Raw genomic sequence first — 27,018 nt, forward strand, 5'->3', positions numbered from 1 at the left:
CCAAATACTCAGCACATTTTCTGGCAGGAATCGGACTCAACAGTTTCCTGATGCAAAAACCTGTAATTTGATATGGGGAAATTACATTTCAAGAGATCATTGTCTAGCTATATCCTAACCGTGTAAGAATCAGCTCCTGCCTTTTGGGGTACTGCAAAGAAAATGCATATATTAGTGGAAATCCTCACTGAAAGAACTTACTGTTCTTCAACAATGCCTCATGCTGTCTGTGTATGACCCAAGCCCATTTGTGCAATCCCCAAATGAAGGGGGTTGGGACTGTCCCTGAACACCCTGAAACTGTAATTAAGATTCTTCAGCAGTATTATGTACACAGGAAGTGGAACAACTACAACAGGCTGTAAGACAGATAGGAAGGAGGCACTGGAGACTTTAATGCTCTTCTAATATTAAGACTGGCATCACAGAATATTTGGGTAGCAGCTGAGTGAACAGGGGAGGGAAGCTTTCATCTCCCAACAGAAAGGCCCATTTTAAGGATACTGCCTGATGAATAACCTAAGAGATGCAGCACTTCAGGGGAAGGACAAATTGTCCAACTGAACAGTTAACAGAGGGTCCACATTGGAGAAGACAAGGATGGGGAGAAGAAAAAGAGTTGCTGTGTTTCTAATTTATTACATTTGCATCATACAGAGAAGCAAGTTTTGTCACTATCAGGTAGAAGTTTGTAATAATCAGAGTTCTGGGATAGAGAAAGTTCTCTGTTAAGGTAGTAAATTCCTATTCACTTCAGAGACAGTGGGTAAATTACTAGGAATTGGGAGAAATTCAGAGAGGGTTAGTCTATACATCATAGATAGGGGAAAGGATATGATTTTGAATGGGAGATTCTTCAAAACTAGGATCCTAGGAAAACAGCAAACCAGCAGTTCTTATTGAGCCGTTATGCAGGGAAATTTATAAGTCAAATTGTCACAGTTGTAAATGGCCCGGGTTCTGCAAAATAGAGTTCTAACTGTGTACATGTGTACTTGTAGCATTAAAACCTTTTCTAGGCAAGCCCGCCAAGTTTCTATTCTCAGAGTACCATCTTGAAAAATCAAAGGACTATTACTTTGGGGAGGATATTAATAATTCCCATCAAAATTCTTTCATCTAACTTTCTATATGCAATTCTAGGATGATCCTACGAGGAAGGTAGGGAAATACGGGTATAAACTGATAAAAAAAAAAAAACCTGAGGTACAGTAAGATAAGTACATTGCTGGGTCTAGGATTCTTTATCACATTTTTAATGTTCCTTTCTTTTTTTTTTTTTTTTGAGACAGAGTCTGGCTCTGTTGCCCTGGCTAGAGTGCCGTGGTGTCAGCCTAGCTCACAGCAACCTCAAACTCCTGGCTCAAGCGATCCTCCTGCCTCAGCCTCCCGAGTAGCTGGGACTACAGGCATGTGTCACCAGGCCCGGCTAATTTTTTCTATATATTTATTTTTAGTTGTCCAGATAATTTCTTTCTATTTTTAGTAGAGACGGGGTCTCGCCCTTGCTCAGGCTCGTCTCAAACTCCTGACCTTGAGTGATCCACCCGCCTCGGCCTCCCAGAGTGCTAGGATTACAGGCGTGAGCCATTGTGCCTGGCCACATTTTTAATGTTTCTCTTTACTAGAATGTATCTGGGCTCAATCCTCATCTTTCTTCACATTCTTCGGTCCCTTCTCCCTGAGCAGAAAAAGGAAATTAGAGGCCAAAGAGGGTATTTTGCAACACATCCAGTAAACCCTGGGGCTTAAGATGCAAGATTCTTTGGTTACAAGGAAGTTCTATGTCTTTAGTTTCTCTGGGAGCTGACGGCAGTGAACTTTATTTGTTGTCTTATTCTCTCTCAGTATTAGGAACTCCCAATCTTTATAACAAACTAATTTTACATTAAACCAAATGAATTTCAGCAAGAAACGAAACAAAGTCCACAATATATTGTCTTATGAACTAAGAAAACTAAAAACCTTTTATAAATTGTAAATCAATGTTCAAGTAAAAGTGATTAATAATAATTATGAACAGTAAAGGTGTAGCAGAAAGTTATTTAAGAGTCATAAGCTATGTGAATTCAATGATCACCTGCCTGAAAGTTTAAGAACCACCTAAACTCCTCGTGGCTTCTTTATAAAAGTCTCCCAGAAACACATACCCAGTGCGCTAATAATGGCTGTGTATTCACTAGACTCCAAACCAAACTCTGCACAAGAGCTAACTGGAGCCTTAGCTGATCAGAGGTCAATCTGGGCTCCTGGCAACGGTAGGATGTCTAGGTTCAGGGAGGGGTGTTGACCATAATCTAATAAGAGACTGCCTTATGGAAGTCCTACTGAATCATTTCAGTACAGAGTAAGGTTGCTTTCTGCCTTTTTTTTAAAAACACTTTTCTATCTTTTAATTGGAAGATAAAGTGGGAAGGAATTACAATTAGATATTATGCTCACCTGTTTTCTTTTTATTATACATACTTTAGATTGTAGACTGAATACAAATATTGATCAGAAGCCAAAACACTCCACACATTCCTTACCAAATCAACCCAGGCCAATCTATCGTTCAACTACACATTTTTATGTTCTTGCCTCACCACTTACTAAAATAAATATACAAGCAAATAGCAGTCCAATCCAACTAAGCATCTTTCATCTATAATTATGTGAAGCAAGAGATTTAAAAATGGGTAGAGTTAATCCATCTCACCAATTGCATCTTCAATGCCTGTTTAGTCATGCTTGAATGTCTAGATTCAATTTATAGAGAATATGAATATATAACATTGTAAAGGGAGGCTTCTGGCAGATCCTGTCTGACAGGGACAAAAGGTCAAACAGTTTCTTTGCTGTTCTGTGACAGTTAAAGAGTCTCTGGGCTGGGTCAGAGGGTGGGAGAGTTATGTCTAGATCTGGAATGGATCACTCACACAATTAAGTTCTTGTCAGAGCAAAAAACATGACAGCACAACTTTCCCCAGGCAAGAGGACAGCCAGATGGAAAATAACTCTTTTTCTCCACTTATCTCAAAATTAGAAATGAGAATGGAATTAAATGATGGAAAAAACATTTGTAAGTTTTAGAATATACTCTACTTGGGTTGCTGGGGTTACTATTTTGAGGTGATGTTTAGAAATTTTGGAAAAACGGAATCTGGTTTTCCCCTCATTGGAAACTGGTTACTCAAGTTAAAAACTAACTCACCTTCACATCACTTTTTTCTTTTTTTTTTTTAAGAGACAGGGTCTTACTCTGTTACCCAGGCTGGAGTGCAGTGGTGTGATCAAAGCTCACTGTAACCTCAAACTCCTGGGCTCAAGTAATTCTCCTGCCTCAGCCTCCCAAAGTGTTGGTTTTATAGGTGTGAGCCACTGCACCCAGCCTCACATCACCTTTTAACTCACAAACTGAGCACTATAAGATAGTGATTATAGTGTAGACAGTACTCAACTATTGAATCCATACTTTTATTCATTATACACAGACTTAAACAATGCCGTTTGCATGTAGAACTTAGATATTCATATATCAGCTGATGAGCAGACATTTAAAATTTTTTCCTGTTAATGTTGCCTGCAACCATTAGTTTGGTATTTTCATCATCTTTGTCTGACATGAGTGTTTGTTTTTGTTCAATTATTGGTAAAACAGAAGTATTGAGCCAAAGATGGAAATTATTAGGCTTGCTATAGGTGGCAAATAATTGGCTTTAACCAGATACTCATTGTGTGGAAAAGGAAAAGAATGAATAAATAAGTCTGAAGTTTTGGAATTATACTGCTGAAGACTATCAAAAAGGCAAAAAAAAACAATACATGTTTGATGCCTTGAGAAGGACCTTTCCCCACTCCACATATACATACGTTGAACAGACTTAAGTCTGTGGTTCAACTTTTGTATAGTGATTTGACTTCACTACACATTTTTTGAGACTTAGTATGTACTAAAATAGGGGATTGTTTATATGTGATCTAAAGGTTAGACTCTAAACCAATTATTAATATTAGTGACTATGTCTAGCACAGATTCACAGAAGATTAAGAGACAGAACGATCCTTGGAGCTTATCTACTTCAAAATGATAGTTCTACAGATGAAAAAACTGGAGGCTGCAATGATTATTTTACTTGCCTAATGCCCTACAGCAGCTAAATGCGTGGTGGTGCTAGGTCCAGAACCTGGGATTTCTCTAACGCAGCATTCTTTCTGTCACTGTAATTTTGGTTGCCCTACCATCATGTTAACATTACAAGTCTATGCAGTTTCTCAAAAATCATGGGAGGCATGATTCCTGATAGCCTTGTGGTATGGTTTGGATGTTTGGCCCCTTCAAATCTCGTATTGAAATTTGATCCCCAGTGTTGGAGGTGGGGCCTGGTTTGGGTCACGGGGACAGATCCCTCATGAATGGCTTGCTGCCCTCCTCATGATAATGAGTGAGTTCTCACTTTATTAATTCACATGAGAGCTGGTTGTTTAAAAGAACCTGGCACCACTTGCTCTCTCTCTTGCTCCTTCTCTTGCCATGTGACATACCCACTCTCCCTTTGTCTTTTGCCTTGATTGAAGCTCCTTGAAGCCCTCACCAGAAGCAGATGTTGGTGCCATGCTTGTACAACCTGTAGAACCATGAGTCAAATAAACCTCTTTTCTTTATAAATTACCCAGCCTCAGGTGTTTTCTTTACAGGAACGCAAATGGATTAATATACCTTGCAAACTGTAGTGCCTCCAGGTTCTGGGTCTGTGAATGTCTGTGACCCTTGTTCCCCCAAATTAATATGGTATTGAGAAAAACTTGAACGCCAAATCAATACTGGCTGATGCTGGAGATGTTTTAAAATGGTTTCTGCATTTTATCTTCCAAGTCTAAGGTTAAATATTACTTTTTCAGAGATGCCTTCCCTAGCAAGCTTATCTATGCTTGTCCTGTTCTTTATGTAACTTTATAGCACATATCACATTCTGAAATAATATATAATTTGCTTATGAAGTATCTTTTCCAACATGTTATAAATTTCATGGAGGCAACTTGTTCCCAACTGTTTATGTAGCACCTAGCACAGTCTTGGCATACAAAAGCAGCTCAAATATTTGTTGAATAAACAAATGAATTTCTCTCACTAAATTCACGGTTGAAGCAAGCCTTATAGAAGCCCTAATTATCCCTTTTATCCTGTCCTAAACTTGGTAACTAAGCCCAAGGGATTAAAGTTCCAGGGAAGTAGATTTTAGCTGAGATTTTAGCTCAGCAAAAGCTATTAATTAAAAAGATTCAGACATGGAATGAACAATTTTATAGGATACTGAGGTCTCTGTCCAGAAGAGGCTGGAAAACCAAGTGCCCAGGTAGATACGATCTTTCTGCATTAGGCAGAAAGCCAATCTTGAAAACTTCTCAGGTGTCTTCCAACTCTAAGGTTCTGGAGTTTGTTTCTTTTCAGCCGCTCAATTTTGAATTAGGATAAAATATATTTACAAACTTCCTTAGGAAATAACCCAAGAGACGCCATCTAATGAGACTTAAAAAATTGATTATTCAGCAATGTATGTCCTTTTACAGTTATTTGATACATAGGAATTCTACTGAATATACAATTTGCTCTAGGTCCATACAGACTAAAGTGAGTTTTTTAAAAGTTTGTGTAGCATTTCAAACATAAACACACACACTTTCATGTAATTATTATATCGACTCTGTGAGGAAAATGATGCTTGAGCTCATGCAGAGTAAGCAGCTTGTCCAAAGTGCAAGAATTGTCAGGTCTCAAACTCCCAATTTGGTGGGTGCCCTTCTTACTCTAATAGACCAAACCACTTTTTGGCTCTAGGATTACCCATCCTTTTAGGCTTACCATATTTCCATCTTCATCCTGGATTGAAAAATACCTTTCTTCCAAATTTTACTGGGAAAGGACCAAATGGAATTTAAAACTGTAACTTTTTTCTCCAATTTGGTGTCCTTCTTACTCTAATAGACCACACCACTTTTTTTTTATTTTTTATTTCAGCATATTATGGGGGTACAGATATTTATGTTACTTATGTTGCCCTTGCCCCCCCCCAAGTCCGAGTTTCAAATATGTCCATCCTTCGGGTGGTGCGCATTGCACTCCTTGTGTATGAAAATACCCGTCCCCTCCTCCCCCCTCCCCCACACCACTTTTTGACTCTAGGATTACCCATCCTTTAGGCTTACCATATTTCCATCTTTATCCTGGATTGAAAAATACCTTTCTTCCAAATTTTACTGGGAAAGGACCAAATGGAATTTAAAACTATAACTTTTTTCTATAGGTATTAATTAAAAACCTATTTTATTGATGATTAAAGAAGTAATAAACATCTAGTAGAAAATAATTATAACACAAAAGTGATTGAAGAGTTTAAACAGTGAATGCAATGTTGAGTAAAGCATTGAGAATAAGATGGGCATTCATCACAGGTTAAACGGCGAGGGAGAAAAGATCTAAAACCATTTTATTTTTAGCTACTAGTTGTTTTTTAAAAGTTACACAGGGAAGTGATCTAATGATTAAAGGCAAAGTAAAATACACTATCTCATCCTGTTTTAGAGTTTGAAAGGGCCTTTGAGACCATCTAGTTCAATTTCTTCTTAATTGAGGTAATAGATTTGAGAGTCCACTTGCTGTAAGTACCTCTTCTTGAGGAAGTTCATACTTTCAAGAAATGCCCTCAACTTTCTAAGAAAATCATGATCGCTTATATTTTTCATATTACCTCTCATGGTACGACATTTACATATTGAAACCTGCATTTCTAAAACCCAAACATGCATTCTCCTATATGCATATTCATGTGCAGTGCCTCTGCAATGGGGTGCTTTTCCTTAACCAATCTTCTACTATAAAAGACATGAATGAGTAAACCTTGGAAAAGGGATAACATCTTTGATATTTTCAACTCCCAAGATGCACTGCAGGTAGCGTTCAAATCCCATCCCAAAACCTCCATGTGGCACAGATCCAAATCGACGAAGGTCCAGATACCTGTTTTGTAAAAACACAGAATCATCACCTATAAATGCTGTATGAGATCGGATGTTATGATTAGAATTTTATATTTCAAAAGTATTTTGCAATCATTTGCTATTGTCCATATCATTGTGGTAGACCAGTCTTTCCCCTCCACAGACAGATGATGGAAACATCAAAGTTAAAGTGATCTCATCTATCCATGGTTACCCAGAGAAACAGCAGTACATCCTGTCATTCAGTCATGAGCTTTTGGTCATTTGATCCTTTTTAAGTTATTTATGCATTTATGTACAGAAAACTTGTCTCATGAGGCTACAGAAACATTTCTAATAACTTTACTAGTTATCCTGAAAATACATTCCTCTTCTATTTCTTGGTATGTTAATGATGATGCTTTTTTCCTTACCAAAATCATATTGTTCAATACACAGAGGAGAGTGAAGAGTTTTGCTTGATACATTACAAAAAGATATCACCTAGATTAGACTGTAAGCTAAAGCAGGGCAGGAATCATGTCTCATTCAACCTTTTATCTCCAGGGAATGCTCTAGAGTAGGTGCTTCTACATGAAGATTTATTGTTTGAAGGCACAAAAATATATTCTTCAATGCTGAAAGAATGAGAAACCTCTAGCTCTCTGCTTCGGGCCTCGTGAAGATGCTCAGAGTCATTTCTCTGGCAGGCTAGCCAGCCTCTGAAACCTATCCACTTAAGACCACATGGCTAGAAAATAGCCAAGCCATTACTGAAACTCAGATTCTAATACACCAGCATTAGATAAAGTTATTTTAGGAAAGAAAGAGAAAAAGGAAAACTATACTTTATTATGTCATTTGGTGGGGAAATTCTTGAGTTATATGATACTGATTAAAATAAATTTAGAGTTTCTTGAATGATTTGTAATATCAGTTCCACAATCACTTAAGCACCACAGCTGGTAGTCATTTGGCTCCTCAAGCATAAAGACTGTCTACCGCCTATTTCCTCAACATTAATAATAATGGCTACATATATTGGTATTTTAGGGAGTTGACTAAGTACTTTTTGAAATAAAGATGAATTCCAACTAGATGAGCTGTACCAGGTGACAGAACAGTATGACAGAGGTATCTAATATAAAACTTCAGATTAGTAAGAACTATAAGGAAAAATGGAAGGAACTTATTCTTGACTAATTGAAATGTTTGGTAGCCGAATTAACTTTAAGTTTACAACGCAGGGGGGCAGCGTATACTTTGATTTAGTAACAAAATAAGATTAAGGGCATACCAAACCACCTGTCACAAACACCTGGAAGATCTCAGCGGCTGCTAGAAGGTCCAGCAATAGTTTTAGATGGGTCCAAATTTCTCATACATTGCTGTCAAAACACTGGTATGAATATCAGCAAACTGAATTCAGCAGAGCAATTCAGTTTGTAGTATTTTTCTTTGCCTTTGTTTTGACAGGTGAAAAAATCCACTCCTAAGAAAAAAGTTTTCTAATGTATATATATTTGTCTGATTGTTGTTAAGATTGATTCTAGGGTAGCCAGATTATAGAAGATACTAGAAAATTTGTGGAACTAGTTATAGATCTTATTTGCATATGGCATGAAGAAATAGGAAGTGAGTAAATTTTTAGACACCTGGGGTGGCTACTCACAATATGGGAGAACATTAGCAGAGATCACAAATGTGAAGATTTCTAAGGCTCCTTTTACCTTTAATATACTATAATTACCACATAAAAGGAAGCAAATTCAAATAATAAATATTTACATTTGGAGATCTTAAAAATTTGAAAACTTTCATTGGGAAAAGAATATTACTAAAATGATTAATAAAGACTAGAAAAGGCCTTAACTTATTTAACCAATAATTAAAATTTGTATTTAGTTCTTTATTAAGGCAAGTTCTTACACACTATAAATATTATCTCACAGACTGAAAGAATCTAGGGTAAAATGCATAAGCTTGCTCAAAAAATCAGGCTTATCTACCTAATGTTTAATAGCAAGACTCAGAACAAAGAAAAGAAACGGGGCAGGAAACTAGTATTTACTCAGTATAGATACTTAACCTATATTGTTTCATTTCATCTTCATAATAACCTTGTGAAGTAGATAGTATCATTCCATTTTATAATCAAGAAAACCAAGACTTAGAGAGATTAAGTATGCCTACGGTCATTACTGGTAAATATAAGGCATTTAAAGGCCATTACCGTAACCCAATTTTAGCTTTTTTGCATCTCCAAAACGTACCTCCTTCCTTACCAAAAGGCAAGGGTGTAATATGCCCCTTCCTTCTCCTAAGGACAGCAAAAGGATTAATATTATTGTAGATATTATTATTATTATTATTTTTTTGAGACAGAGTCTCGCTCTTTTTGCCCGGCCTAGAGTGCCGTGGCGTCAGCCTAGCTCACAGCAACCTCAAACTCCTGGGCTCAAGCGATCCTTTTGCCTCAGCCTCCCAAGTAGCTGAGACTACAGGCACGCGCCACCATGCCCGGCTAATTTTTTCTATATATTTTTAGTTGTCCGATTAATTTCTTTCTATTTTTAGTAGAGACAGGGTCTCACTCTTGCTCAGGCTGGTCTCAAACTCCTGAGCTCAAACAATCCGCCAGCCTCGGCCTCCCAGAGTGCTAGGATTACAGGCGTGAGCCACCGCACCTGGCCTATTGTAGATATTATTATGCCAAGATCCCAAAGGAGTGCTATTACCGAAATATAAATAAATAATCTGTATATATTGAAAACTATTTGCAGAAAGGGTGTGTAGAAAGAAAACCAGGAACAACTTTGAAGAAGTAAATGCCTGAGTACAGACAGGTGGTCTTCCCTAAGCAGCTCAGATTTCTACGGTTCGTGGAGACCTTAGGGATCACTTGGCTCAAGTCCCTGATTTCATAACTAAAGAAATTTTTTTTTTTCTTTTGAGATAGGATCTCACTCTGTTGCCCAGGCTGGAGTGCAGTGGCCCAATCATAGTTCACTGTAACCTTGAACTCCTGGACTCAAGCCATCCTTCTGCCTCAGCCTCCAGAGTAGCGGGGACCACAGGCATGGGCCACCATGCTCAGCTAATTTTATTTTTATTTGTAGGGATGGGTCTTGCTATGTTGCCCGGGCTGGTCTTGAACTCCTTGGTTTAAGCAATCCTCCTGCCTTGGCCTACTAAAGTGCTGGGATTACAGGTGTGAGCTGCTGCGCCCAGCAAGAAATTAAAGCACAATGATTAAGAGCAAAGGTTTTTGATTCAGAGAGTTCAAGTCCCAGCTCCATGCTTCTACCTGTGTGATATTGGTTAAGTTAGTTAACATCTCTGGCCTCAGGCGTAGAGCTGTAATAAAAAGGGGTTAATAATAGTACCTAACTCACAGGTGTTGTGATGATTACATGAGATATTATAATATAGTTTAACATAGTTATTTGACACAATAAATAGCTAAATGGTAGTAGCTATTAATATTATTATTTTTCAAGAACCCAAAGGGAATAAGTAATCTTCTGACCTCCCCCCAAAACCTCCCTGCCTTTCACAGTTCTTAATGCTCTTCCACAAGGGCTCGGAAATACAAGTTAAAATTCTTCTAGGCAACACTCAGACAAGCAGCTAGGATACGTATGAATTATTGGGGGCCATATTCTTACCATTGGTAGACTTCTTTAAGTCCTGATCTGTGAAAGGATAATAAAATTCTTTCAGGGAATGGCAATCAGATAAATATATTAACCACTCAACATTTATTCTGGGTTGTATGCAAAAAGCTTTTTATGAAGAAGTACGCAACAAAGCCTGTGCTCTCAAATAACACACAATATAGTTGAGGAGCTGAAACTTTATAGTAAGTTAATGAACAGCCCAAGGTATTATGAAATAAGGGGTTTAGACAATAAATGCTACAGAAAGAAAATATGATCCAAAGCCTAAAAGAAGGGATTCATCAGACATCAGCTTATTGTACTATGACATAAGAAAAGCACTATTTTTACTACGTAAGGTTGTTAGGAGGCACACACAGACAAGGGACACACAGACATAACTTTCATTCTATAACATTAAAACAGTAATATAGATTCTGAGGCTGCCTTTGTAGTATGGTTGCTGATTTGTTCTTATTTGAGAAATATTAATAAAATTTTAAGCTGTTAGTGTTCATTTAAATTAATACCAGCCCTTTAAAAAATGTTTGAGGCCACAGTATATCTAAAGTGATCAGGTCTATGAAAAATTCAAATATACAAAAATACACAAAACATGAATCGCAGCCACACACAGATCTCTGAGATAAGGAACACGTATATTCATTTCATTAGGAAAGATAAATTTGGATATTATCATATATTAGGTAAACATTTAATGTTATGAGGAAAGGTTTCCTGAAGGAAGGAAGCAAGCAAAGAAAACAGACCAATTAATCTTTCAACAGATGAGGTTTCTTGCCATGTGTTATTTTTATTGTGCTTTTTAAAAAACCCCAAAGAATCCTCAGATTCTTTCCACCTAAAGAGTTTGACTTTTACTTCAATTACACAACTTTCCCAGGACTTTCCAACATGATAGTGGTATTAAGGAGTTAGTAGAATGATACACAGAGTCTTCCCAAAACCTATTTATCCCTTTCTTTTGGATCCTAACCCAATAGAGCAGCTCAGATGACTGGGATTACAAAACTAGTTACCCAAGAGAGGCTGGGATCTTGGGAAGGCATCAACTTTTTAAGCATTTCTCCATTAAGGAAAGAAGGACTTACAAATGGCTAATTTAACAGGACATTTTGAAAGAATAATGGCTTTTCCACGTTACTATGAAACCCAGTATTATCTGGAGAGAAGGATTAAGCATACAGACATAGCGAGGTTTTTTTTTTTTGTCTGGCACAGTAAAAGTAGAAATCATGGAAAAACAGAGGCTTATAACCTTGGTTAGTTTAGGAAGTCACTAAGGTTTGTTGGCAGGCCCTGCATATTCAGGAGTGGAAGTTCAATTAGAAACATGATTCCCTATTTCCCATCTCCAAAACATTCTTTATGTGTTTATGGATTCATTTCCCAGGTCTCAAACAGCAAGTTAAAATAAAGTATTCAAATAGCTAAATCAAGACCCTGACATAGTAGAGAACCCAAGGAAGGGAAATCTGCTTATACTAAATGCTAGCTTAGCAGATATTTTTAGCAGTTTTCTTTCCCCACCTTTATCCTGTCCCTGGTTCACAGTCTGTCTTTAAGTCCCTGTAGGAGTCTGCCACTCATTATTGAGAATAAACAGAAAATACAGATACGAGAAAAATGTAGGACAGGCTTTGAGGGGGAAATCTCCCTCCTCATATTAACTTTATAAAAAACTACTTTCCACAGGGAAAGATATGTACAAACAGTGGGTAAATATCACCGTAGGCTTTTCATGTAACAGTTCTAGTCTTTAAGAAAGGGCAGGTGAGAGAGCCTGAGTAACAATTTGCTCAAAGTCACACAGAAATCTGAGATCCAGGTCTGGATCACCAAGGCCTGAGGCCCATGTGCTTTTTTCTCTGTTACTATGCCATGATCACTTTTGAGTGCCTCACCCCAAATTTCTGAACTGTGTTTGTTTTAGGTCCTACCTGGCCAAGCGCTGCTCTAAGACATGGTACCGTTCCTCTCTGAGGCTTCCTCCAAAGAGTTCCCCAACCCCTGGAACCAGAAGATCAACAGCAGCAACCTAGAAAGGAAATAAAAATTAGTAGCATATTTTCAGGTGATTCCAATAGTCAGCTTCTTGAGCAAGTAGAACTTTTAACATTTTGACAACTAGATGTTTAACTGCCTGCCAGAATCTTACTCACTTTATCTGTCCATGCTCCTTGTTTCAGTATCGAATGTTTAATATTATCTTTTAAATATATGCTACACAAATCGCAAGTGCGCAGTTTTCTCTCTCCTCTTCCACCATTTGTGTGGTGTACTCAAAAAGAATGTTTTCTTCACAAATGCGATATAAACATTAATTATAAAAATGTGGAAAGTGTTAAAAAATGATGAAATATTAAAAATCACCTATCACCACATAGAAGCAATTATATTTTGGCATATTTCCCTTCAGGTTTTTTCTGTCTTATGCATTTAAAAAGAGTATGTTAGAGATCAAATTACATATAAAAATTTATCATTTAATTGCCTTACCTAATACTATATAATTAATATTTGTCCTCTGTCAGTAAAAATACTTCATACATTTAATGTTTTAATTGATCTGTAGTTTATTGCTTAGAATTATACTTTACATAACTGCTTCCCTTTTTTGTTGAACATTTTTCAGTGTGTGTGTATTTTTGTTTGTTTTCTCTTATAAATAATGTGGCAATGGAGAGTTTTCTTTAATTTGTAGTATTTTGTTAAGACATAAAATAAGTTCTGATTACTAGTCAAAGAAGTACAAATTAAAAGAATAAGATACCATTTTGGAGTTATCAAAATGGTGATGATAAGAAAACAACATAAATAATATAGATAAGAGAAGGAATAAACCAATGCTCTTGTACGCTTGATATAACCTTCTGGTCAGCAATTTGACAACAGATAATCAAAAGCCTTAAAAATGCAGTATGCTTTGACTCAGCAATAACAGTTCTAGGAACTAGTCCTAACAAAATAATCAGAGATGCAAGAAAGATTAACACACAGGATGTTTATTACAGCATTACTTACAATGATGAAAAATTCAAATATATGTCAACAGAGGACTATTAGATCAATTTTAGACATGGATAGAAAAAAGACTAAGTAATGAGATGTTAATTGTGCTGCCACTGTGATAAGGATTATGGATATTTTAACATTGTTTTCTTCTTTTCTGTTATTTTTATTTTCTTATTTTCTATAGTAAAGATGTAATAGAAAACATCAAAAAACTTTTAGTAGGAGAAAATGATAGCTTGATATTTTAATTTGTATTTTTTAATTACTTGTAATATTTAATTTTTAAAAATGTTTGTTTGTTATCTGCATTATTTTTTGACTTGCCAATTCTTTTATTTTGGGCAGGTAGACATTTTTTAAGCCCAAGAATTTGTAGGTACAAAACTAAGAAAGATTTAGAGCAACAAATGAAAAATTAGGAATCCATAAAACACATTTTAATCTTTAAATGTCACAATATATTGTAAACTTTTTTCTTAAACTTTGCCTCACTTTGTCACTACACCATCCCTCTAAGTTTTGATTTCAGAACTTCTGATTGAGGTATATTTTATAAATAATTGAGACTAATAAAGAATAATTCAAGAATGTGCCCCAAATGCTGTATACTTTATCCTCATTACTATCATTGAAGAGAAAACATTAGCTATGATTTTCATCACTAGGCTGAGTCAGAGAGAAGAGAGATTCACTAATGGTTTCTACTTTTACTAAATTCCTTGCCATTCAACAAGCTCATTAGGAGTAAGTATACAAACAAGTCTTTGTCATGCTACCACTGCTGTTGACCACATCTGGGCAGTAATTCTATAAACTTGAGGGGCCTACAGTGAACAACCAGGTATTTTAGATTAGTGTTTATGTTAACTCAGACATGATAAATGGTAATGAAATCCAACCACCAACATTAGATAGGTAGACAACAGAGCCTTGCCTCACTAATGTGATGAGGCAATTCTCATGGGCTACACAATTAATATAGCTTGACTCTAATCAGGACCCTGCAGTTACCTCTTCTATCCTCAGAGAAAAGAGAAAGTACAAAGGGAATTTCTATGTCCACAAAAGGACTGCCATTTTAATTTCCCTGTATCTTGCTTTGAGACATGGCTAAAATATGACAGGAGTTGGAAGAGACATGGTAAAAAATTTCTTCTTACCTTCAATCCAGAGTGTTATATTTAGAGTTACAGACAATCAGAGTTGGAAGAGAATAGTCAACCAAGAGGCTCTTTGGCCTTTGCTTGAAAATATTTAAAGCCTGGGAAATAGTATCCCTGAAATAAAGCATCACATCCTATTTATCTTTGACTAAAATCAACTCAAAAAGGATTAAAGACTTAAATATAAGACCTAAAAATATAAAACTACTAGAAGAAAATATAGGGGGAAAGCTCCAAGACATTAGTCTGGGTAATGATTTTTTTGGATATGACTTGAAAAGCACAGACAACAAAAATGAATGGGATGGCATCAAACTAAATAACTTCTGTATAACAAAGGAAACAATTAACAAAATGAAGGGACAACTCACAAAATGGGAGAAAATATTTGCAAACCATGTATCTGACAAGGGGTTAATACCTAAAATATATTAGGAATTCAAACAACTCAATAGCAAGAGAACAACCCAATGAAAAAATGAGCAAGGAACTGAACAGACATTTCTCAAAAGAAGACATACAAATGGCCAACAGGTACACATGAAAAAATGCTCAGCATCACTAATCATTAGACAAATGCAAATTAAAACCACAATGAAATATCACTTCGCACCTGTTAGAATGGCTTTTATCAAAAAAATGAAAGATAAGTTTAGAGAGGATGCAGAGAAAAGGAGCTCTTATACATTTGGTGGGAATGTAAATTAATACAGCCATTATGAAAAATGGTAAGGAGGTTTCTCAAAAAACTAAAAATAGAACTACCATGTAATCCCGTAATCCCACTTTTGGGCATATATCTAAAGGAACTGAAATCAATATGTTGATGTGGTATCTTCACTCCCATGTTCACTGCAGCATTATTCATAATAGTCAAGATACAGAAACAATCTAAGTGTCCATCAATGGATGAACAAAGAAAACATGGTATATTTACATAACGGAATACTATTCAGCATTAAAAAGAGAGAAAATCCTGTCATTTGTGACAACATGGATGAATCTGGAGGACATTATGCTAAGTGAAATAAGCTAGGCACAGAAAGACAAATACCACATGATCTCACTTACAGGTAGAATCTAGTAAAGTTGAGCTTATAGAAATAGAGAGTAGAAGCTCTGGGGGTGGGGAGGGAGGGAATGGAGAGTTGCTGATCAAAGGGTATAAAGTTACAAAGAGAAGGGGAATGGGAGCTGTTAATCAAAGGGTGCAAAATTTCACACAGATAAGAGAAATAGATTTTGAGATTTATTGCACAACAGGGTGATTATAGTCAATAATAATGTATTATATATTTTAAATAACTAAGAGAGTAAATTTCAAATGTCTCACCACAAAACATGACAGGTGAGTAAATTTCAAATGTCTCACCACAAAAAATGACAGGCAGGCTGGGTGCGGTGGCTCACACCTGTAATCCTAGCACTCTGGGAGGCCGAGGCGGGTGGATCGCTCAAGGTCAGGAGTTCAAGACCAGCCTGAGCAGGAGCAAGACCCCCGTCTCTACTAAAAAATAGAAAGAAATGATCTGGACAACTAAAAATATATATATAGAAAAAATTAGCCGGGCATGGTGGCACATGCCTGTAGTCCCAGCTACTTGGGAGGCTGAGGCAGTAGAATCGCTTGAGTCCAGGAGTTTGAGGTTGTTGTGAGCTAGGTTGACGTCACAGCACTCACTCTAGCCCGGGCAACAGAGTGAGACTCTGTCTCAAAAAAAAAAAAAAAAAAAAATGACAGGCAAGCAAGGTGACGGATATGTTAATTAGCTTGATTTAATCATATCACATTGTATACAATGTGATATATAAAAATATCACAATGCACCCCATAAATGTATATAACTATGACTTATCAAAAAAATGAAAAGAAAGGATAGGTATATCAAAAATCTATCATTTCCAAGATTTTAAAGTAGGGTTGATTCCATGCAACAGGAGAAGGCAGTAATTGCTTTTGATATTGTAAGTACATGCAAAGCTTAACAGCCAGGGCTAAAAAGGTTTATAGCTTCAAAAAGATGGTGGAAAATCAGCTATTATGGAAGAACAGGAAGTAAGTAGTCCAGATGAGGAGGGATGAAACAATCCTTACTGAGCTGTTCTGCTTTCTCTGTGTAGTTCATAAGCATCAAACAAAAGATCCACTTCTTGCTTGATCTTGCTGCTAATATAACTAAAACAAACAAAAAATCCTCTGGAATGTTACCACTTTTTGCAGGTCTAAATTATGTTAATTTTGGATCTTAGTTTTTTTAATGCTATTTTCAGATTATATAAATCATATTTATTTTTTATTATAAACCTCCTTTCTTTTAATATTTAAGTTCAGTGGAGAGTTCACTGTATAATCATGTTGGCTTTAGATCTTTCTATCTGGCTTGTATTTACTTGGCATATGTGCAACAGCATAGTAATAGCTGTGGAACTAGAAGTTTCTGATCCTTTTGAGTCACCTTCAAAATCTTATGCCATGGTATGATAGCTACTTTTTAAAAAAATTTCTTCCAAACTTCCCTTCTTAATTTCCAGGGTACCTAACTGCTTATGCCCAACTATTTCTGCACTGGCTATTATAAACTTAGGGTGACAGTTGCTGTATGACTAATAGGATAGGCTAGGTTAAGCTACAGTCATAAACAACCCCAGAAGCTTATAATAAGGTTTCTCAATCTCAGCACTAATAACATTTTTGGCCACATATTTCTTTGTTGTGAGGGCCTGACCTGTGCATTGTGGGATATTTAGCAGGATAATTGGCCTGTACTCACCAGAGGCCAGTTGTGACAATCAAAAAGGTCTCTAGACACTACTACATGTCCCCTGGGAGAAGGAGTGGGACATCATAATCCCTGATTGAGAATCACTAGTTTACAACAACAATGAATTGGCCTTTTTTAAACTTATGCTACATGTCCATCCTGGCCTGAAGCTGACCTAACAACCCCTTTTTAAGGTATTGCTGGTCTTGGGGCAGATGGAAAAACAGCATGGATGTGCGCTAAGCATATTTGTCCAGAAGTAATGTACATGTCACTTCTGCTCACATTCCTTGGCCAATGCAAGTCACATGACTCAAGTCCGGTCAATGGGACAGAGTAGCATAATCCCCTCTGAGGGAGAAGCAGAAATTATGTGTGTATGATAAAATGGTTTACCATTTGCTCTTTCCTCATTTACTAGGACTCTTTCACTTTACTCTCTCAACGAGTCCCTCACTGTTAGTTAGAATTAAGGCCAGAATAGCAGCTCCCCTATTTTCTTCCTCCATCCTCTGGGAAATGAACTTAGCATTATGAAAGAATTTATTAAAACAGGCTACTTTAGTTGAAAAAAATTTTAGAAGACAACCTGGATAAAGTCCTCCATCACGACTATATCTTTATTTGGTTCTAGTTATGTGGTATGCAGGAGGAACCCATATATCATCTATGTCCTTTCTTTGTCTAGATGGTCTGAAAATTCACATTCTCAGGTGGGTGAATTTCTTGTATGTTTCCTTGACATAGAGAGTGAAGTTGCTTTCCCTCTTAATATATCTGTACCTCCTTTTGAGTAAGGCATTCCTTTACAATGCCTCATAAATGTTCCATGACCAAATGGTACTATTTCTTTTTCAGCAAGGACAGATTTACCTCTGTGAAGAAATACCCACAAAAGGCCTTGTCTTCTTTTCCTCCATATAACATTCTTCTTTTCTCCTTTACTTCAGGGTTAGTTTCCTTTCAACCATATCAGACTGTAATACTTCCTACTTTTCTTTTATAATTGTATCCTACAATCTAGCTAGAGATCCTGTATACTTTCTGAGAAGTTATAATACGGCAGAATATTCTTTAACTACAAATAAAGACACATTTTGTATACACAGAACTGCACTTTCTTCAGGCATATCAAAAATATACTATAACAATTCCCTCAAATTTTCATACCTTTTTGGTTAGGATTGAAATTCCAGGTAGGATTCTTCTACTTTGCGTCTCCCCCTGGTAACTACTGGGCTAATTACTATAGAAACTACCTGTTTCTCCAGGGCTCTACTGGAGATAAAAGGCATAAAGATGCAATACAAAATGTAAGTGTGCACAAAACATGTAGAGAATCACATAAATTTCTTGGAGAAGTAATGAGAAAAACTTTACGGTGTTTGTTAAGTGATTGGGGGGCAGTCAAGAGTGCAAACAGGTTGGAAACAAGCAAATTGGCTAGAACATTTGCTGGTGATTACTAATTTGCCTTTATGGGCTGGCAGGTCTGTGGTTTACGTGACGCTAAAACTAGCTTAAAGAGCTAGTGGGAGCTGGGCACAGTGGCTTGCGCCTGTCATCCCAGCTACTCGGGAGGCTGAGGTGGGAGTATCTTTTGAGGAGTTCGAGGTTATGGTATTCTGTTATCAGGCCACTGTGATCCAGTCTCTCTAAAAAAGGAAAAAAAAAAAAAAAAAAAAGCCAGGGCAAGGGCACTGCAGACAGGGGAATTAATCCTTATTAGGGAAAGTGGGGAGGGTTCATGGATAAATAAAAAGTGCAGTAGTAGAGATCAGATTTTATCATAGGTAGCCAGGAAGTATGACAGAAAGTATTAAATGTGATAAGAAAAATACAAATACAGCACCATGAATAATCATACAGACCACGGTCACTATCAAAGGCACAGATATTGGTGGACAACTAATGGCCCTTCCAGTCAATTCCAGTATGCTTGAAGAGTCAGAAAGGTACCTGCCAAGGTAACTCCGAACTGGGTTACTGTCAGTTCAGTACCATCTTCTGCCCATTCAGCTATTGCATGCTAGCCTTTCCAAATAGCTGGATTGTTAGGGCACATCTTAAGCAAGTTAGAGCATATCACCCTTGTCCCTGGGGGATGAACCTGCAAGCTTTTGAATTTCCCATTAGGAAATCTTGTCTTTTAATTAGATGACCAAACACATACTTATTTATTACTGTTTATAAGTTTTACCTATGACTATTTCTGAACAAGACAGATGAGTAAAGGCAAAGGAACCCCCAAAGTAATTCATCCTTCCTATATTATTTTTTCCTGGAATCTCATTAAATCATAGCCCAAAATCAGTCATGAATTTGAATTTTTAAAAGTCCTTCTGAATCAATGATTGTCTGTACTTTAGGAAAAAGATAGGGTTCAAAGAGAAAGGAAGGTAGGACCAGAAAATATGCATAGCATATCTGTAGGTCTAGTGGCTACTGAGAGTAATGAACTACATAATGAACAGGAACCAGAGCTAAATCTATCATTACATAATTCACTGGTCGCATGGTGAAATGTCTCCTTAATTCAAAGTTGACCATATTTGAACACTTTTGTAGCTAAAAATATTGTGTTTCTATGTTATCTTTGGGAGGCCTGAAATAAGTAGAAGGACTTACAGTTCTCCTGTCGTTTCACTCTTCTGTACAGATAACAAAGGAGGCTACAGATCATTTTCCTATGCTTTCCCAAACTTCCCTAGTTTTAAACAAAACCTATTCCACTTTGGGCTTATCTTTTAGGCCCAGAATGCTCTCTGGCACATCTTCCTCTACGGGGTATGAGTGTTGATTCTGCTTAAGTCACACAGCTGCAGTGGCATGCTGTCTAGAAATAGTTCATGTTGGTATTCAAGCTGAACAAACCCTGGTTTCTATTTATGACACTCCCTTCTGACTCTGACTCTGATTCCAATCAATGTACTGAAAATAAAATTGAGACCTTGAATTAAAAAAAGCAAATAGGCTAGATATGAACAAGGCCTTTAATACATAATCTTTTCTACACTAAATTCAAAGAGAAGGAAAGAAGTTTAATGTCCCTTTCTCTGCTACCTCTCTTCCCACCAAACTGAGTATTTTTAAATATCGATGAAAAACACAAAATGAACACCTCCTTATTCAGTTTCCCACAACAGCTACTAACAGTGGAACATTACACACTATTATCAAAAGAAAAAGAATGTTCCACAAACCATAGGAAACATGTTTGTGGTTTTGCTCTAACTGCTGATACAGACAACATTTTGCCCCTGAAAACAACTAGGTATGACTAGGAAAGAGGGCCTTGTAGATGCAATAGTGAGAAGATGCAGATGAGCTGTAGGCACCAATGACTGAAAATGGACTTTGGCTAATATAATGGCTAGTCCATTTTAATACCTCTATTGCCCGAAAGGCAAAATTTTTTTATATTTTGCAAAGATATTAATGGCTTCAAAGGAGTGAAATTCTTACCTTGCTCCAAAATATATGATCTCTTTCCTTCGGAGCTAAGATAGATTTACCGTATTTCTTTCTTCCTTAGTTCTAAATTTCAAGTGAGCAGGAGAAAACAGTTGGGAGGTACACAAAGGTTCATGTACGAGTTCTTCCATTTGAGAGAAGAAAACATTTCTGTAAACAGCACTACTTTTCTTATGATTAGTCTGACCTCTGGGAATCACCTGTGGCTCCTCCCTCTTCCTTATCTTCTATTTCCAGTTTATTTCACACACCATTGTTTATTCTTTGGGAATGTTTTAGTTTGATTTCTTTCTCTCCATTTTCACTGTTGTCATCTTAGTCTAAGATCTAATCTTCCCATTTCCAGATTATAAGCATAAAACACTCCTTAACTATCCTACTTGTCTTTAATTTCCCCTTCCCCCAATCTAACCTGTGTCAGATTAACCTTGTCAGGTTAATCTTTTCATCTTGCCATCATCTAAAAAAAAAAAAAAATACAATGCCTTTCTACTGTTTAGTGGATCAAGCCTGAGCTATCTATAGCACTCCAATCTCTCCATAATTTGTTCCCATCCTGCCTAGACTTTTTAACATCCAATAATTCCCTACTCTCTGAACAGTTTTATAGTACAGTATTTGTCATTCATTCATCTGATCTCCACAACAAACTTGTGATGATAAAAGCATAGTATTCCCTTTTAAAGTAAACTTCTTTATTGAAGTGTAACATATGTGTAAAAAGTACACAAATAATAAGCATATAGTTTTTTTTAATAATTTTTAAAGCCCACTTTACTTGAAAGATATATAAATAGTATACTTTTTATATACATAAATACACACAGAGTGCACATTAACCTTGGTGTGTTCAACGAATTTTTTTTTTTTTATTTCAGCATATTATGGGGGTACAGATGTTTAGGTTACGTATGTTGCCCTTGCCCCCCCCCCAAGCATATAGTTCTTAAATCTTCACAAACACACCGTGAATTACCACCCAGATGAAGAAATAGAGCAAGAGCAACACCCAAAATCCTCCTTAGGTCTTCTTTCAGTTACTACCTCTACCAGAATTAATTACCTCTTTCCTGACCTGTATCACCACAGAGTGGCTTTATTGATTTTTGAACTTTCTATTGATAGTATCGCATAGTATATACTTTTTTGTTTGGCTTCTTTCACTCAAAGTTATATTTGTGAGATTCATTATGGTGATACATGTTGCAACGGTTTGTTTATTGGCAATTCCCTTCATCAGTACTATCTGTAGGTTTGAGGCTCTCCCTGTTTTAATGCAGGTTGGTTAATTAGCCTCAGCCAAGGGAGATTCATTACACACTCCTTGGTTGAGTATTTATTCTCATTGCTTATAATGTCTCATTACATAAATATGCTACAATTTAGTTATTTATTCTACTTTTGTTATTTTGGTCCCACCCCAGCCCTGTTTCAGGTTATTACAAATAGTGCTGCCATGAATAATCTTGTATATATTTTGGGGCACATATGTACGTATTTTAATAGGAGAGAAATTGCTGGATCATAGAATATGCATACATTCAGCTTTAATAGATACTGTCCAATGGTTTGCAAAGTGATTGACCAATTTATACCCCCACCAGCAGCGTATGAGAGCTTTATTTCCTAACATCATCATCAACAACTGGAATCACAGGTATTCTCATTTTAGCCATGCTAGTTGGTATATAGTGGTGTCTTTCTGTGGTTTTAATTTGCATTTTCCTGTCAACAAATGAGATTGACTATGATGCCCTGAGAATACTGAGGCCAAGAAAGATTAAATGGTAGATACAGGAGCAAAACCTAAGTCTCCTGGCTGTAAGTCCATTGCTTTTTCTGCCACCCGACAAACACTTCATTCCAGAAAGATCAGCATTCTAACAAAGCTACCAAACATACCATATTCCTGCCTCTATGTACTCCAATACTTAATAGCTACGTGATCTTATACAAGTGACTACACTACTGCGCTGAGAAGCAACAGCCTCATCTGTAAGAAAGGGATAAAAGTAACTATCAGCACATGCTATGTACTTGATAAACGTTATTTCTCTTTTGAAAGCTTCAACATTATACTTGTCACATAGGTACTTAATGTCAATTCAGAATGTCAAAAATTTAATCTATTTTGTTAATCTTTTCTTCCATTTTCTTCTGCCTATAATGTCAAGCAGATTTCCTCTCTAATCCTGCAAAGTTAGTTTCTCTTTAGGTAAGACAGTGCAAATAATTTCTCAACTCCCTGAATTTCTTTTCTTTGCCACTCTTCATAATATTGCAGCTTCCTTGACTCTCTTATTCTACCAAAAGACTTAGGAGCCATCTGCATTCACTTTTATCTTAACTGCTTTATTAATAATTAAGCAAATTGTTCAGTTAAGGCAATGGGAAGACTGAAATGGGGAAAAACAGTTTGGCAATAAAACCTTAGAAGTCTATATAGCACACATATAAAAATATGTCTCCTCCCTATGTTCCCTACCTCTACAATTCAAAGTACACAATATTTCATAATAAGGAATTTGGGAACATTTTAAGATGGACTGAAATGCATACTTCTGACAAATTCCAAGGACAGTCATCAGTCCTATATATGGGGAAAATTAGCAGTTCCCTTCATCACTATTTCTATTGGTATGAAGCTCAGACTATTTTGATGCAGGTCAGTTAATTAGCCACAACCCAGAGAAATTCATTAGACATCCCTTGGCTGAGGAGTGCTCTCTCTTTGAAGTTGACTTCATGGTATTTACTTTATTGTATTCCCACTAATGCTCACATTTTTCTTGTTTGCTAAGTAATACTGATACATTTTTGAAAATTAGAACACTACCTAGTGGTTGTGGCATCTCACCAGGGACTATAGGGTGGTCATTTTTTCCTAATTATATATAGGTAGAATGAATGAGTATTCTTCTCTGTGAAGCCATTCCTGTAGCTGAATGTTTGCCACCTGCCTTTGGGGACTTACTCAGAGATCCAGACTCAGGGCTTATGGTATTTTGCATGTTTGCTCAGATTCATTTTATCAAGTCTCATGGTCTGTCCCTTTTTACTTTTATTTATTTAATTATTTTTATTTATTTATTTATTTATTTGAGACAGAGTCTTGCTCTGTTGCCTGGGCCAGACTGCAGTCACGTCAGCCTAGCTCACAGCAACCTCAAACTCCTGGGCTCAAGTGATCCTCCTGCCTCAGCCTCCCAAGTACCTGGGACTACAGGCGTGTGCCACCATGCTTGGCTAATTTCTATTTTTAGTACAGACAGGGACTTGCTCTTGCTGGGGCTGGTCTCAAACTCCTGACCCCAAGTGATCCTCCATCTTCCCACCTGGGCCTCCTAGAATACTAGGATTATAGGCATGAGCCACTGTGCCCATCCAATCTGTCCCTTTTAAATTATCAAATATGCTTGGAAATTTACAAGTTATGCTTATATAAGCAAACAAAGAAAAACTTGGGCTACATGAAATCAGAGAATCCTAGAGATGGTTATACCTAATCCTAGAGGTCACCTAATCCAATTCTCTGATTATAAAGAGGGAAAAACTGAGGCTCAGAGATTGAAGAGACTTGCCTAAGGTCACATAACTAACTAGTAAGAGAAATGGATTTCAAATCCAGAAGTAACAACTCTTTTTTTTTTTTTTTTGAGAAAGAATCTCACTCTGTCCCCCTGGATAGAGTGCAGTGGCATCATCATAGCTCACAGCAACCTCGAACTCCTGGGCTCCAGCTACTCTCCTGCCTCAGCCTCCCAAGTAGCTGGGACTATAGGCGCACACCACCACACCTGGCCTAACAACTCTTAATCCTGTGTACTTTTCATTACATCACAGTGCATACCTTCATTTGGGGGGAGGGGGAGGAGAAAGAAAGAAAAATAATAACTGGTAAAAATATACCAGTTATTATTGGTATAGCAGTTATTATTGGTATATTAAAAATAATGGTAAAAATATGCCACTTTACTATTTGTTATCTGTGGTCAAAAGTTACAAGTGTAGGTTAGATATTTACCTACTCTTTTGATTCTCTAGAGAAGGCAACTGTGAAACACACCTGTCTTATTTTTTTTTTTAAAGCCACACTGCATCCATTGTAGAAACTCTTGCAACTCTACCCATAGCCAGTTACCCACTAAAAAAACACAGAAGTTAGTCATCTGGCCCAAAGCTTGTTCCTTTACCACTGAAAAAAATAAATTAGGGGTGGAAGCAGGTACTCTACACAAGTGACCAAAAATAAATCTAGGTTACTAATGTATCGATGTTAATATCTATGGCTAATGTAAAGAATTTAAATAAATTACATTTGAATAATTTAGCTCTGAGAAGCTATATGCTATAGTACTGCATAAATTATGGAAGTATACTAAAGGCCCATTATAATGCCTTCAGGATGTGAGACCACATTACCGAGAGACCGTGCCACAACGAAGGCCTCCTGGTACTTCTAAAGGTAAGAAATGCTTGCGAGTGCAGTCTGTGAGAGAACTGCCTCTTAGGGAATCTTATGTTATCATGTGTCCCCCCCCCACACACACACTTTAACATTATTGTGCTTTACTGTAATAAAGATTTTATCAAAATTAATGTCAGGCAGAGATAAATACTGCATATTCTCACTCATGTGGGAACAAAAAAATAATTTTGAGCTCACGGGAAGTGGAGAGTAGAAATGTGGGTGTGAGGGCTGGGAAGGGTAGTGGGTAGGGGAGGATGGAGGACAGGGAGAGAGGTTGATTAACAGGTAGAAAATTACAGCTAGATAGGAGGAATAAGTTCAGGTGTTCTGCAGCACTGTAGGGTGAATATAGTTAACTATAATTTATTACAAATTTATTATATTTTCAAAAAGCTTAAAGAGAGGATTTTGAATGTTCATAACACAAAGAAATGATAAATGTTTGAGGTGATGATATATTAATTACCTTAATTTGATCATTATACATTATATACACATGTCAAAATATCACTGTATTCCATAACTATGTACAATTATTACATGTCAACTAAAAAAAGTAGGGGGGAAGATTTTATCAAAATTTATAAAGTAAGGAGAAACAATATCACACTTATTGACTACCTATTACCCCAAACACTGCTATATATTTTTTTATATAATACCTAATTTAATCCTCACAACTCTACAAAATGCTATCATCTTGTTTTTACAGATGATGAAACTAAGACTCAAAGAGATTAGGTGGCTTATCTAAGATCACATAGTTTGTAACACACAGACTCGGGACTTGAACCCAAGAGCGATTCTAAAGCCTCTAGACTTTCCTTTATGCCATGCTGCTTAGAGCAATGAAAAATTTAGAGTAATGAAAAATTACCTATTGGGTACAATGTACACTATTCAGGTGATGTGTATATCAAAAGCCTAGACTTCTCCACTATGCAATTCAGCCATGTAACAAAAAAACCACTGTACCTCCTAAATCTATTTAAATAAAAAAAATTTAAAAAACTCATTCAACTATGCTATCAAACGCTGGGTGCCCATTTTGAACCATGACTTGAATTTTCACCCTTACGATCCCTCCTGCTTTCACCGAGGAGGGTGTCCACTTTTCCCTCCTCTGTCCACGTCCTGCCTGAGCATCTGAGTCGTCTCCAGGCTCTGGCTCTCCTCCTCCAGGCATGACCACCTCCCTGAGCGCCCCATGGCCACGCCAGCTGTCGACCAGGCCTTCTGCAGAGGCGTCACTCGGCCCCTCAAGTACAGGTCCCAACATTACTCTGCAAAACGCCAACACCCAGCTTGATGAGACACATACCTGCCCCTCGACGACCCATCTGGAGATGGACGTCTTCCCGTCGTAGCCCGGCCGGAACTGAAGAGTGGCCGAGCGAGGGCTGATGTTGGAGATGACCAGATTCGACGGGGCGCCAGGGAGGTCTGGAGATGAACAAGAGATTTAAATTTCGTCACAACTTAGAAAAGGTATCAAG

General features: G+C 37.0%; 1 protein-coding gene across 1 annotated transcript in view; it reads right to left on the reverse strand.

Moving 5' to 3' along the window:
- Window positions 1–6,489: 6,489 nt before the first annotated feature.
- NARS2 (asparaginyl-tRNA synthetase 2, mitochondrial (putative)) overlaps window positions 6,490–27,018 on the reverse strand; it is a 128,305-nt gene continuing 107,776 nt past the window's right edge. Inside the window, exons 10-12 of the mRNA XM_012651001.1 lie at window positions 12,578–12,675; window positions 10,626–10,652; window positions 6,490–6,997 (exon numbers count right to left, since the gene is read on the reverse strand). Coding sequence (XP_012506455.1) covers window positions 6,853–6,997; window positions 10,626–10,652; window positions 12,578–12,675 — 270 coding nt within the window. The 3' untranslated portion in view covers window positions 6,490–6,852. The remainder of the gene's footprint in view (window positions 6,998–10,625; window positions 10,653–12,577; window positions 12,676–27,018) is intronic.

This window comes from Propithecus coquereli, unplaced genomic scaffold (genome assembly GCF_000956105.1).
Source record: "Propithecus coquereli isolate 6110/MARCELLA unplaced genomic scaffold, Pcoq_1.0 Scaffold344, whole genome shotgun sequence".
In the NCBI taxonomy this organism is placed as follows: domain Eukaryota; kingdom Metazoa; phylum Chordata; class Mammalia; order Primates; family Indriidae; genus Propithecus; species Propithecus coquereli.